General features: G+C 42.0%; 1 protein-coding gene across 1 annotated transcript; it reads right to left on the reverse strand.

The window, feature by feature from the left end:
- Positions 1-1,847: 1,847 nt before the first annotated feature.
- Positions 1,848-12,266, reverse strand: LOC109196965 (protein NLRC3-like; the record flags this gene model as incomplete). The annotated part of the gene is made up of 4 exons (XM_019351685.1): positions 1,848-2,010; positions 2,427-2,597; positions 4,634-4,807; positions 10,456-12,266. Coding segments are annotated over 4 exons (2,319 nt in total), but the record flags the coding sequence as incomplete, so codon positions are not given.
- Positions 12,267-12,837: the final 571 nt, after the last annotated feature.

A 12,837-nucleotide genomic window follows, 5' to 3' on the forward strand; every position in this document is an offset into this window, starting at 1 on the left:
TGAAGGAATGGTGATTTAAAAAAAATAAAATAAACCCAGAGTGTTAAAACACTTAGAACCAAATTTATTTATCAGCAGCATCAATAGTAACAAAAACAAAATTTAGTTTTCGCTGTCAAAGTTGATTTAACTGAAGATACGTGTTTCCATATACTGTGGAGGTCGAAATATGGCGCTCCCCAGTGGCTGCAGCCAGGTGCTCTTGGTAGGAAGCGAGAGAGACAAGAGCTGAACAGCTTGTCGTGTGGATGCGGAGTTTATAGAAGGATGACAAATTTTCAGGTTGACAGATAGTTAACTGGATTCGAAAACTGTTGTACCCTATTGTGAGGTAAATGTGAATTCTGTCTGACACTGCCTTATGTTATTTTGTAAAATGAGCTAACCGCGATTAGCCGCTAGCTTAGCCTAGCATATTTGTTAAGCTCTTGTTCTGCTTTCTTTTTATTTATTAAGCTAATGCTAAGACTGAATATTATAGCATGTGAATTGGCATTTAGCAGGGTTGTGTGATTCAGTTGGAGGAGACGGACGTCCTAGGGGCGTGTCAGAGAGGTTCCTTCTGCTGGTGTGCTGAACTTATGTGTTCACGTGGAAGGACGTGGAGATGACAACTGTGAGTGCTGCTGCCGCGGCCTGCTGGTGGCCTTGACCCAGTTTCCCCTGCTATCACCTTTAACTGCCTGGAGGTTTGAGTACTATTGTGAGCATGTGCTTTTTAGTTTACTGCTTTTCAACAAGTGAAGCGACCATGTTGTTTTAGGTCCCAACGCACCCGAGCCACGATTCAGGGCTGTGTGTGTGTGTGTCGGTGGAAGTGCATGTGGGCACTATTTTGATTATTTGGTTTCTATTGAGGTAAATACCTTACCATTGTTTAACTAACTTTACTAATTTTACTTATTTTCGTTTGTGTTTTTGGAACTAATCATTCACTAAAATGGAGTTAACTGTAGTTTTATTGTATAGTTTATATCATAAGCATCACAATGGGAGTATCAGTAGGAAAATAACAACAGGAAACCAGTGCCCCTCTCAATAGAACGTGGGATGGGTGTTACATGTGTTTCTGCAGACCTCAGACATCCTGCTCCTCTGGAGAACTGAAGCTCTAAAGGGCTCAGCCTTTATCTCCAAGAAACAAAGCTGATCATGGAGACCCATCAGGTGAGCTGATCTGTGGACAGCACCAGTATCTGTAACTAAGTGTGAGAGGTGAGCAATCTTTGGAAGACTTTACTGTCTGATAGTGATGTTTAAACGATGGCTCAGAGCAGGATTTGGATCATTGTTTTGCTTTGGTTCTATTACTATGTTTAGCTTCTGCTTCACAGATATTCCTCTTAGATATTCTCTGAAATGTTTCCCACTGTTGGACAAACAGTTTCTTCATAAAGGAGATGTGTGTGCACACACAATACTACCAAACTCATCACATACTGAACACATACTTTGTATGAAACTTTGACTGTTTCTCAGGTTAGCTTCAGGTTAGCCATTTAGCATTTCTCCAGTCTGAGTCAAAGAACGTCACATGACATCACAGAAGCTGATTGGTCAACTGCAGTGCTGGTGGTGGAGCAGCATTAATGATGATGTAGAACAACAGCAACACTGGGATATCAGTGGGTTTAGCTTACACTGGTCTCTGTAGAAATGATGTCAGTCTGACTCGTCACATATTTGAAGGCGTGTTTGATGTTTGCTCTTCTGGAAACTCTCAGAATCAAATATAGAATATGCAAAGGAGACACGCTTCAGTCTGTATCGACCTGCTTCTGTAGCTGCCACCATCATTCTACATGTTTGTACATCAGCTTATGAAATCCTGTCTGCTGTTAAAGTCTTTATTTATTACTCTTCACCTGCTTCACTGTGGGTGGGGCTGCCTGAACCCCGCCCACACAGCTCCTCATGGGAGCTAACCTTCTGCTTCGTCTCCACCTTTTATCTTCATCCTTCATCTCTCTTTTCTCTTCTTCAGTGTTCTGCAGCCACAGAGCCTCACATCTGTTAACACACCAATACCTGACCAGCTAGCATTACCCAGCATGCCATGCAGCAGTTTCAGTTTGTAAATGTGCAATAATTCCTGCTCCAAACTGTTTGTTTTACAGATTGCTGTGTGTTGTGACCTTTGACCTGCTAAAGAGTCAGCTGTGGAATATTCATTGTTGTGTCTGATACTTAGAACTGTGAGGAAGAATGCTACACAGTTAATCAGGGTCCCCTCTCTCTGAATTAGGAAAGGTCGGCAGGCCACGTGGGCCACGGGCCATACGTTGAGTATCACTGTTTGAACATTGTTTTGCTACAGCCAATGGACTAAAAGTATAATATCAGCCTGATGTCTGCAGTTTAGTGTCAGCACAACTTTGACATCATATTCATCTCAACACAACTAAAACATGGTGACTGACCTCAGAGTTTCAAGTCCACATCCTGGACTCTCCAGAAAACCACACAGATGCTTCACTCCTGAATCCTTCAGGTTGTTGTTGTAGCTCAGGTCAAGATCTCTCAGCTGAGAGGGGTTGGACTTCAGCGCTGCTGCCAGATAATCACAGCTGATCTCTGACAAACCACAGCTCTCCATTCTGTATAAAGAATGAAAGATGTGAGTTTATTAGACAAAGTGTGAGCTTGAAATCATTTAGTGTTTCATCAGCTGTTCAGAGCTGAAGAAGGTTCAGAATGTAGAAGTTTAGATAATGGAAACTCCAAACAGCTGAAGCCAACAGGAAGCAGCTTCAAACACAAGAAGAAGAAAAAACTCTCAATGTTTCACATTAAAGTCGTTATCAAAAAAAAAAAAAGTGAAAAAGCCGTGTTTTTCCTTCCAGGAACCACATGGCTTCACTTTTAAAGGTGAAGTGTAAAAGAAATGGACATATTTGAAGTCCAACACCTTTTTCCAGTCACATTATTAAAGCAGACAAACTACAAGCTCATTTTCATTCCAACAAGTCATCTTCAGACCTGGACTAACAACACTGGTCTCTATGTGCAGCTGGCTGTGAGACCAGTGCTCAGGGACCGTCTACAAAGTGCAACACTGAAAGAACATCACACACTAATTTGCTTCCAGCACTTTCACACAAACATCTACTATCATTATTTTCACCAAACTCTGTGGATCCTTTATTGGAAATTCTAATGAGATTCAAATGCTCTTTGCCAACACATTTCAAACGGAGCAGCTTTTACTTTGAAGGTCAGCTGTTTCTGTTTCTTGTTTTCATGGTTAGATAATAGAACAAGTCAGTGCGTTGAATTGTGTTCCACAAAAATAAGAAAACTTTCACTTTGTTCAGGCAGCGTTGAAGAATAAATTCACACGTCAATAAACATTTTCATCAGCACAAGCAGGACAATGAAAGCAGGAAATACCGCAAACTGCCATTTCTCATTCTACAACTTCAACAACTGCACATGAATTGTACTTCATACTAGAGATGAACCGATCCGATATTACGTATTGGTATTGGTCCGATACTGACCTAAATTACTGGATCGGATATCGGCGAGAAATAAAAAATGCAATCCAATCCATTAAATATCAACAAAGCACCTCAGAAAACTTGCGACATGGCATAACTCGGCTCATAACTGTAGCACGTCAGAGCAGTGTGCTCACCCGATAGAGCGGCTGTGTGTATTTGTAGCCTCGCTACCAAACCAGCATTTCATCTCCGAAGAATTGATCCCAGAGAGAAGTAAAGCAACCCTTTTGGTTAGGTTGCTTAATATTTCTGCTAAGTACTCTTTAAAATACCAGAATAGGGAGGATGGAGTAGGTTTAAGTTTATTAGATTGATCAGTGTTGCTGAACTATGAAATATTTTGGGCGCAGGGTATTTTTTACATACAGGTATAACAGAATAGCTTTAGTGTTGTTGTTTATTTAAACTTGAGTATGAACTTATACAAAATGCAGCAAGATATTAAAAAACAGTTTTATTGATTAAAAAACACACTATTCATATCGGTATTGGCAGATATCCAAATTTATGATATTGGTATCGGACATAAAAAAGTGGTATCGTGCCATCTCTACTTCATACACAGACCCACAGACTCTAAATCTAACTGCCAGCCAATAGAAATAAAGACTGTCAGTCTCTGTGGGATTAGGCAGTGAACTGCTCACGCTGCATTCAAGTTCATCACAAACTATTGGAATTGGAACCAACTTTGTGAAGCAGACTTCCAACCAGCTGCTGTTTTGAACATTTCCCCATGAACTGTATTAAACTCTGTAAATGAACTGAGAACTATTTCTACATTTGAAACTATGGATTCATTTTCCCATTCACTTCTGTATGTTAGTGTATAAATGAATGTTAGACTGGGCTCCTTGGAAACACTTGGACTGGTCTCAGCTGCCTGCTTTCTGTAGCCATTCCAACATAGTCCTTTCTCTTCTCCAGCTTCTGTTTGAAATCCTCTCACAGAGCCTGAATCCTGCTTTGTTGTCATGTTTGGGCCTGTGTTAGGCTGCTCTGTGTTCCTCTGCTTCTTCACATTTGTCTTCAGACACATCCTGAACATTTAGGTACTAAAGAAAGTTTCAAACATCAATCAAAGATCTGAAATATAGAAAAACAACAACACCTGAAGTCAGTGAACTCACCTCAGAATCTCCAGTCGACAGTTTGGACTGTCCAGTCCAGCACACAGAAGCTTCATTGCTGAATCATCCAGCTTGTTCCCACTCATGTCCAGCTCTGTCAGATGGGAGGGGTTGGACTTCAGACCTGAGGCCACAACTTCACAGTGAGACTCTGAGAGTCCACAATGAGTCAGTCTGTGATTATAGAAAATATAAAATGTGTTATTATAAAAGCAGAAAATGTGCATTATAAACTAAAGATGGACCGATCCGATATTACGTATCAGTATCGGTCCGATACTGACCTAAATTACTGGATCGGATATCGGTGAAAAATAAAAAATGTAATCCGATCCATTAAATATCAAAAAAGCAGCTCACAAAACTTGCAACACTGCGTAACTCGGCTCATAACCGTAGCACGTCGGAGCAGTGCGCTCACGTGATAGAGCAGCTGTGTGTAGTTGTAGCCTCGCTACCAAACCAGCATTTCATCTCCGAGGAAGTTATCCCAGAGAGAAGTAAAGCAAGTGTGTAAGTTCATCTCTGAATGTTTGTAAAGCATTCCCGCGTTAAGCTTAACAACCGATATATGGAGCGACTGCCTCTCTCTCTCCCTCCCTCTGCTGCTGCTACTTCAGTGTGAAACTGCTTAATGATCAGCTGATCGGCTTTTCTGTCGCGAGTCCGTCTCTCTTGTTTGTTTATCGCCCACTTCGCGCCAGAAAGAGGAAACCAGCGGCTGAACAACAGCAGCACGTTTAACCTTGATAAGCTGTTGTTAGAATTTATTTAATATTACTTTCTACACCAGGATCCTTTTAGCTGACGGCTGGTAACTGTGCAGGGGCGGATCTAGCAAAGTTTAGCCAGGGGGGCCGATAGGGCATGAACAGGGAAAAGGGGGCACAAAGACATACTTTTCTTTCTTATTCTCATTTAAAATATGTAGCTTTTAATAAATAATTATCTGAATCTTACACCCAAAGTTTTAATCTGATGTAAAATGTATAGAAGTCCATTACTGTATATAGTAACTGTTAAGTCTAATATACCCTAGTAAGCTATAGTACTTTTTCCTTTGGGAAGATACCATCTGTGAATTCTGCAATTCTGTTGAAGAAAGATGTTGAATCTATTTAATTATTCTTGAAAAATAATTTGTTTCTGTGCATTTTTTTTCACCCTGCATCAAATTAAAGTTGATTACATCGATTAAGCATCATGAGGTGGAGGGTGGGGGGTGGTTCCCTATTTTTTTTTGTTGGGAGTTTGCAACCCTATTAGTTAGGTTGCTTAATATTTCTGCTAAGTACTCTTTAAAATACCAGAATAGGGAGGATTAAGTTTATTAGATTGATCAGTGTTGCTGAACTATGAAATATTTTGGGCGCAGTGTATTTTTTACATACAGGTATAACAGAATAGCTTTAGTGTTGTTGTTTATTTAAACTTGAGTATGAACTTATACAAAATGCAGCAAGATATTAAAAAAAACAGTTTTATTGATTAAAAAACACAATATCGGATTCATATCGGTATCGGCAGATATCTAAATTTATGATATCGGTATCGGACATAAAAAAGTGGTATCGTGCCATCTCTATTATAAACACAGACTGAATATATATGAAGACAAAACAGAGTGAGGTCATAATCTGATGAATCTGATCCTCATATCTGTGATTCAGCTCTTCTTACTGTCATTGACATGACACAATGATTGAGTCTCTCTCAGACCTGCAGACTTTTAATGAGAATATTTGTTTGGCTTTAATCTGCAGATGAAGGAGGGAAGATGGCGTCACATTTAGGCTTCCATAATGTCAAAAGTCTGTCACTGAGATCTGATCCAGAGTCAGAGTGAAGACACACATTTGGACTGTTTCCTGTTTTGAATCTGACTCCAGAACATTTTGAATGAGTTCAGCTCAGTGAAGAGTTCCAGCTGGAAAGATGATCTCTGTTTGCTACCTGCTGCTGTCAGGTATAACTGTTCACGTCCACACGCAGGAAAAACCTGATGACTGTTACCAAATGCAGCAAAATTCTCATCACTGGACAATAATGATGAATGAACTCAGAGCTGCTGATATCAGGGGAACTAAACAAATGTTTCGCTAATTTCAGCTTTCTGAGCCATTATCTGCTGGTATATCGCTTGTTGAAGGGAAAAGATTTGTATTCCTGTTCTGGGCTTCAGTGTTTATGACTTCAGATCCAAGTGACAGCAAGTCAAAATGATGTTACCTGTCTGTGTCCAACTTTGAATATTGTTATAAACTGACATGGATCAGTTTGTCTTTGATAGGTTTGTAAATGTCACTGATTCCATTGAATTTGAGTGACGGTACAAGGATAGAGAGGGAGAGAAAGGAGAGAGAGGATGGAGACAGCAAAGAGAGAGCAAACAGAAACAGGTGAGAGTTGACACGTAACCAAGGTCAGCCGCCAATCAGAGAGCTTCTGTTTGACCCACATTCACTGATGATGATTGCACATAACCAAGCAGTGTGTTACTCTTATATCAAATATGGATCCTGCTCTTATAATAATGACCACAGGATGATATTGTGTTATTTTGTAGTTCAATACGGTGTTTGTGTAGGGATGGGTATCGAAAACCGGTTCTTGTTGAGAACCGGTTCCCACTGTTTCAATTCCTTGGAATTGTTTACCATTTTTGCAAACGATTCCCTTATCGATTCCAGTCGCCTCGAATGACGTCAGCATGATGCGGAGCGTCATTTACCTGGCAGGAAACATGCCGCCTAAGCGGCTCAAACGCTCAAAAGTTTGGTTATACTTTACGAGAACGGATGACAACAGGGCAACTTGCAATACTTGCAAAGTAGATATTTCAATTAAGGGAGGAAACACTACGAATATGCAAAAGCATTTGCTCACAAAACACACGATAACCTAAAATGAATGTCGTGTTTTTAATTCCGTTCCGGACTCGTGAATCTCAACCCAGCAGCAGTGGTAACGTTTGCACGTCCTCTCCCGACCTAACAGTACTAACAGTGCATATTATGTTAGTGCGATCTGCCTTATTACAAAACCTGCCATTACTGTGCATTTAGGTGACCATGATGAGACAGACAGAGTCTGGCTGGCTCAGATGCTGGCAGTTCTCGCTGCAGTCTACCGGTAGAGTCTCCTTTCAGGCCAGGATAGACGAATGTCACCGAGCAGTGACTAAGTTTGTGGTAAAAGCCTTGCACCCATTTGCCACAGCAGATGCCCCCGATTTTCAGTAAGTGAATGTGTTTAATTGGAGGCAGGGACATTACTGGATATTCTTGTGTAATTGCTACAGAATAATTCATGTTATACTTCGTTATTGCTACAGAAGAATAATTATTTTATTATTTTACATTTACAATTTCTTTCCTGGGACCCTGTGACACCCCATTGAAGAGCCGTAGGCTGTGGATCTCTTAAGATCTCACTGTTGAGTTTGTAAGGCCTTGTAACTCCTAAATTTCTATCTTGTTCAAAGAGAAGATATAAAACAAAATTTTAAGCTAATTGACCTTAGTGTTCTCCTTTTTTAAAAAGAATCGATAAGAGAATCGATAAAGAATCGAATCGTTAAACAGAATCGAAAATGGAATTGGAATTGTGAAAATCTTATCAATACCCATCCCTATGTTTGTGTGATTATCAGTGAAAGAAGCAGTGAGGAGGATGGAGAGAGAGAGAAGACAGAGTGTGAACTTAGAAACACTAAAAGGATTTTTCATGATTTCATGGATGATTTAAATGATTTCAAGCAGGACACTTAAACATGCCAGTGGATGTTCTAAAAAACAATCACTGATGTGACTACATGGATGTGGCACACTTTAAATCTGTTGGATTTGGGATCCATGGAGTTGCTCTGTGCTGCGTCTGTACAATAAAGGAATGCTGTGGAAGGTTCCAGTGCACGGACACAAACACTTTGTGATTACAACCTAATCCTCCCACCGTCTATAAAGCACTGGTGACATCATGATGTTTGGCGAGCGCTCCCAGGAAGTTAGCTCGGGGATATTAACAGCAGCCAAATACACAGCTGTGAATTCCATGAGCAGAAAATAGGGACGATATTTCAGCAGCAACAACTAAACACTGAACAATCAGCTCTGTGATTAATGAGGAAATGAAGTCAGACATTGGTCATTAGGAGCAGCAGCAGGAATGAGAGTGAATCCATGTGCTGCTGTGACATCAGCGTTCAATTCAATTCAGTTTTATTTACGTAGCGCCAAATCACAACAAAAGTAGCCTCAAGCCGCTTTATATTGTACAGTAGATACAGAGAAAAGCCCAAAAATCATATGACCCCCTATGAGCAAGCACTTTGGCGACAGTGGGAAGGAAAAACTCCCTTTTAACAGGAAGAAACCTCCGGCAGAACCAGGCTCAGGGAGGGGCGGGGCCATCTGCTGCGACCAGTTGGGGTGAAAGAAGAAAAACAGGATAAAGACATGCTGTGGAAGAGAGACAGAGATTAATAACAGATATGATTCGATGCAGAGAGGTCTATTAACACATAGTGAGTGAGAAAGGTGACTGGAAAGGAAAAACTCAATGCATCATGGGAATCCCTGGCAGCCTACGTCTATTGCAGCATAACTAAGGGAGGATTCAGGGTCACCTGGTCCAGCCCTAACTATATGCTTTAGCAAAAAGGAAAGTTTGAAGCCTAATCTTGAAAGTAGAGATAGTGTCTGTCTCCTGAATACAAACTGGAAGCTGGTTCCACAGAAGAGGGGCCTGAAAACTGAAGGCTCTGCCTCCCATTCTACTTTTAAATACTCTAAGAGCGTTAGCTCACATATTTGAAACCTGTTCTGTCCAGATGTTGCAGACTGTTTTCACTCCCGAGGCTTAACATCCCGACAATTTGTCACATGCTGCTGCGTTCCTGAGGAATGCGAAAGGTGACCTTCCGTGTTCTTATGGTGCGCGCCAGGTTATGGATGAAATCCAGTGGAATGATGCTCCTGCGGTAATAGACGTTCCAGCCGTGTATTCCAGCCCTAAACCTAACCTTATCCCTAAGCCTAACCATAAACTGTGTTTTCCCAAGCATTTTAAGAAAAAGAGCAAACGTGTAGATTGAGTGCAAACGGTTCTCATTTTTCCTCATTTTTTTGATGTCATCATTTAGGAACGTGTTGAGTGGCCGAAAACGTAATATGTTGACGATTTGTCACCAAGCGTAAAATGTTACGCTTTGGGAGTGAGAACATGTTGGATGTCAGCAGTGTCTTCTCACTCAGTTTGTCCCACTGTTGGCAGTAAGAGAGCACAGCTGGTTCACCTCTGAGCCCTCACTCTGAACCACAGCACTGTCACTCAGGGACATCAGGACATCACACTTTAATTAGCACCTTCATTCTCCTTCACCATGTTTATGCCACTAAACTCTGTGTCTGTAGTTCTGTCTGTAGTCAGAGGAGAAGCTCAGACGGTGACTGCTCTGGATATTTGTCACTGTTTTTAACATCAGAGTTCACTTCACTACAAAGAAGCTCTTCATAGATTTTTATTTCTCTCTCTCTAACAACAACGTCTGTATGACCAACAACAGCAGCAGCAGTTTTAAAATACTGACCCCTAGTGACACAACAAAGGTACTACATGTAGATGTGAGTCTACGACACACAGCGTACGACTACCAATGCAGGATCATGCTAAGTGCACACACACATTTCCTGATCAACACAAAATATCATTTTATCTGAGAAACTCAAACTAATGAGAGTCATTTAGTACTGTGTATATCTGAAGAACTAAACTACTAATCTACACTAATTAATGATGTTAATGATCACATCTGGACTCACCGAGCCTTTCTGCAGTTCCTCACAGCTGAAATCAGTCTCAGTCGTCCCTGCTCTGATGTGTTGTACTTCTGCAGGTCCAACTCATCCAGAATCTCCTCTGACATCTGCAGCATGAAGGCCAGAGCTGAGCACTGGATCTCAGAGAGTCTCTTCTCTGATCTGTTCTCTGACTTCAGGAAATCTTGGATCTCCTGAAATAATGAGAGGTCATTCATCTCCAACAGACAGTGGAAGATGTTGATGCTTCTGTCAGGAGAGATTTCATCCCTGTTCATCTTCTTCAGGTTGTTGATGATGTTCTGGATGGTTCCTGGACTGTTCTCTGTCTGGCTTAGCAGACCTCCTAAGCGTCTCTGGTTGGACTCCAGACAGAGGCCATGAAGGAAGCGAACAAACAGGTCCAGGTGGCCATTTTTACTCTGGAGGGACATCATCATCACAATCTCCAGGAAACCATCCAGAGATGAATTGTCTCTATAATCACTGTGATTTAAAACTGAAGAAAATCTCGATCGAAACGGCATACGTTTTTCTCTGAGAAAGTTATTCACCACCTCTGTCTTCCTGTTGGTGTAACAGTGGAACATGTAGACTGTAGCCAGAAACTCCTGGATGCTCAGATGAACAAAGCAGTAAACTGGTTTCTGGAAGATCACACACTCTCTTTTGAAGATCTCTGTACAAACTCCTGAGTACACCGAGGCCTCTGTCACATCCAGACCACACTGCTCCAGGTCTTCTTGGTAGAACATGATGTTTCCTTTCTCCAGATGTTTAAACGCCAGCCTCCCCAGCTTCAGAAGAACTTCCCTGTCAGCCTCCGTCAGCTCCTGTGGACTCGTCTCATGTCCCTCATGGTACTTGTTCTTCTTCCTCTTTGTCTGAACCAGCAGGAAGTGTGAGTACATGTCAGTCAGGGTCTTGGGCAGCTCTCCTCTCTGCTCTGTAGTCAACATGTGCTCCAGAACTGTAGCAGTGATCCAGCAGAAGACTGGGATGCTACACATGATGTGGAGGCTCCTGGATGTCTTCATGTGGGAGATGATTCTGCTGGACAGCTCTTCATCACTGAATCTCCTCCTGAAGTACTCCTCCTTCTGGGCATCAGTGAAGCCTCGTACTTCTGTTAGCCTGTCAACACATGTAGGAGGGATCTGATTGGCTGCTGCAGGTCGGGAAGTTATCCAGACGAGAGCCGAGGGAAGCAGATTCCCCTGGATGAGGTTTGTCAGCAGCTCGCTGACTGATGACTTCTGTGTGACATCAGACAGCAGCTTCCTGTTGGTGAAATCCAATGAAAGTCTGCTTTCATCCAGGCCGTCAAAGATGAACAAAAGCTGAGAGACAGCCAGCTTCTCTGCTGTGACCTTCTGTAATGTTGGATGGAAAACATGGAGCAGCTCCAGAAGACTGTACTGCTCATCTCTGATCAGGTTCAGCTCCCTGAATGAAAGCAGAACCACCACACTGACATGTTGGTTCTCCAAGCCCTCTGCCCAGTCCAGAGTGAACTTCTGCACTGAGAAGGTTTTTCCAACACCAGCCACGCCGTTGGTCAGAACCACTCTGATGGGTCTCTGTTGGTCTTTAAAGGCTTTAAAGATGTCCTGGCACCTGATTGGAGTGTCATGGAGGGCGTCCATCTTGGAAGCTGTCTCCAGCTGCCTCACCTCATGTTGGGTATGAACCTCTTCACTCTGTCCCTCTGTGATGTAGAGCTCAGTGTAGATCCTGTTGAGGAGGGTTCTACTTCCTGTTTCATCACTTCCTTCAGTCACACGTTCACATCTCCTCCTCAGACTGATCTTATGTTCATCTAAAACCTGCTGCAGACCAACATCTGCTGAAAGAAAGAAAAACAAAGAGACTAAAGAGAAAGAAAACTCTTCAATGTCTGAACAACACAAGAAGTCCAGTTTTCAGAAATGAGTCCATCAGCAGACAGATGTTCAGTTTTACTTTGTACACAGCTGCTCTGACTGGCTGTCTGCAGTCCAGCTCTGGTTCTGGATCTTTCTCCACACTGGGGACAGGAGGAATCTCCTGATGAAGCAGACTGGTCCCAGTATGAGCAGATGCACTGTCTGCAGAACCAAAAAAATATCCAAGGTGAGCAGGTTCCCCTCCAGCATAAACTGGAGCAGCTACTCTGAGCAGCTAACAAATGTATTATTTACGTGTGTGATTCTTCTGTTCTCATTATCTTTATCCCATCTGTATTTTAAGACTTCCTCACCCTGCCTATATATACACACACATGCCCCCCCAACCCCTCCTCTTTAATAATACAAACCAAAGGAGTTTGCAAAGAAAAGCGTCTGGACTTCTTTAAGTTGCTTGAAGACGTTTCACCTCTCATCCGAGAAGCTTCTTCAGTTCTAA

The sequence above is a fragment of the Oreochromis niloticus genome, linkage group LG3 (genome assembly GCF_001858045.2).
Source record: "Oreochromis niloticus isolate F11D_XX linkage group LG3, O_niloticus_UMD_NMBU, whole genome shotgun sequence".
Classification (NCBI taxonomy): Eukaryota; Metazoa; Chordata; class Actinopteri; order Cichliformes; family Cichlidae; genus Oreochromis; species Oreochromis niloticus.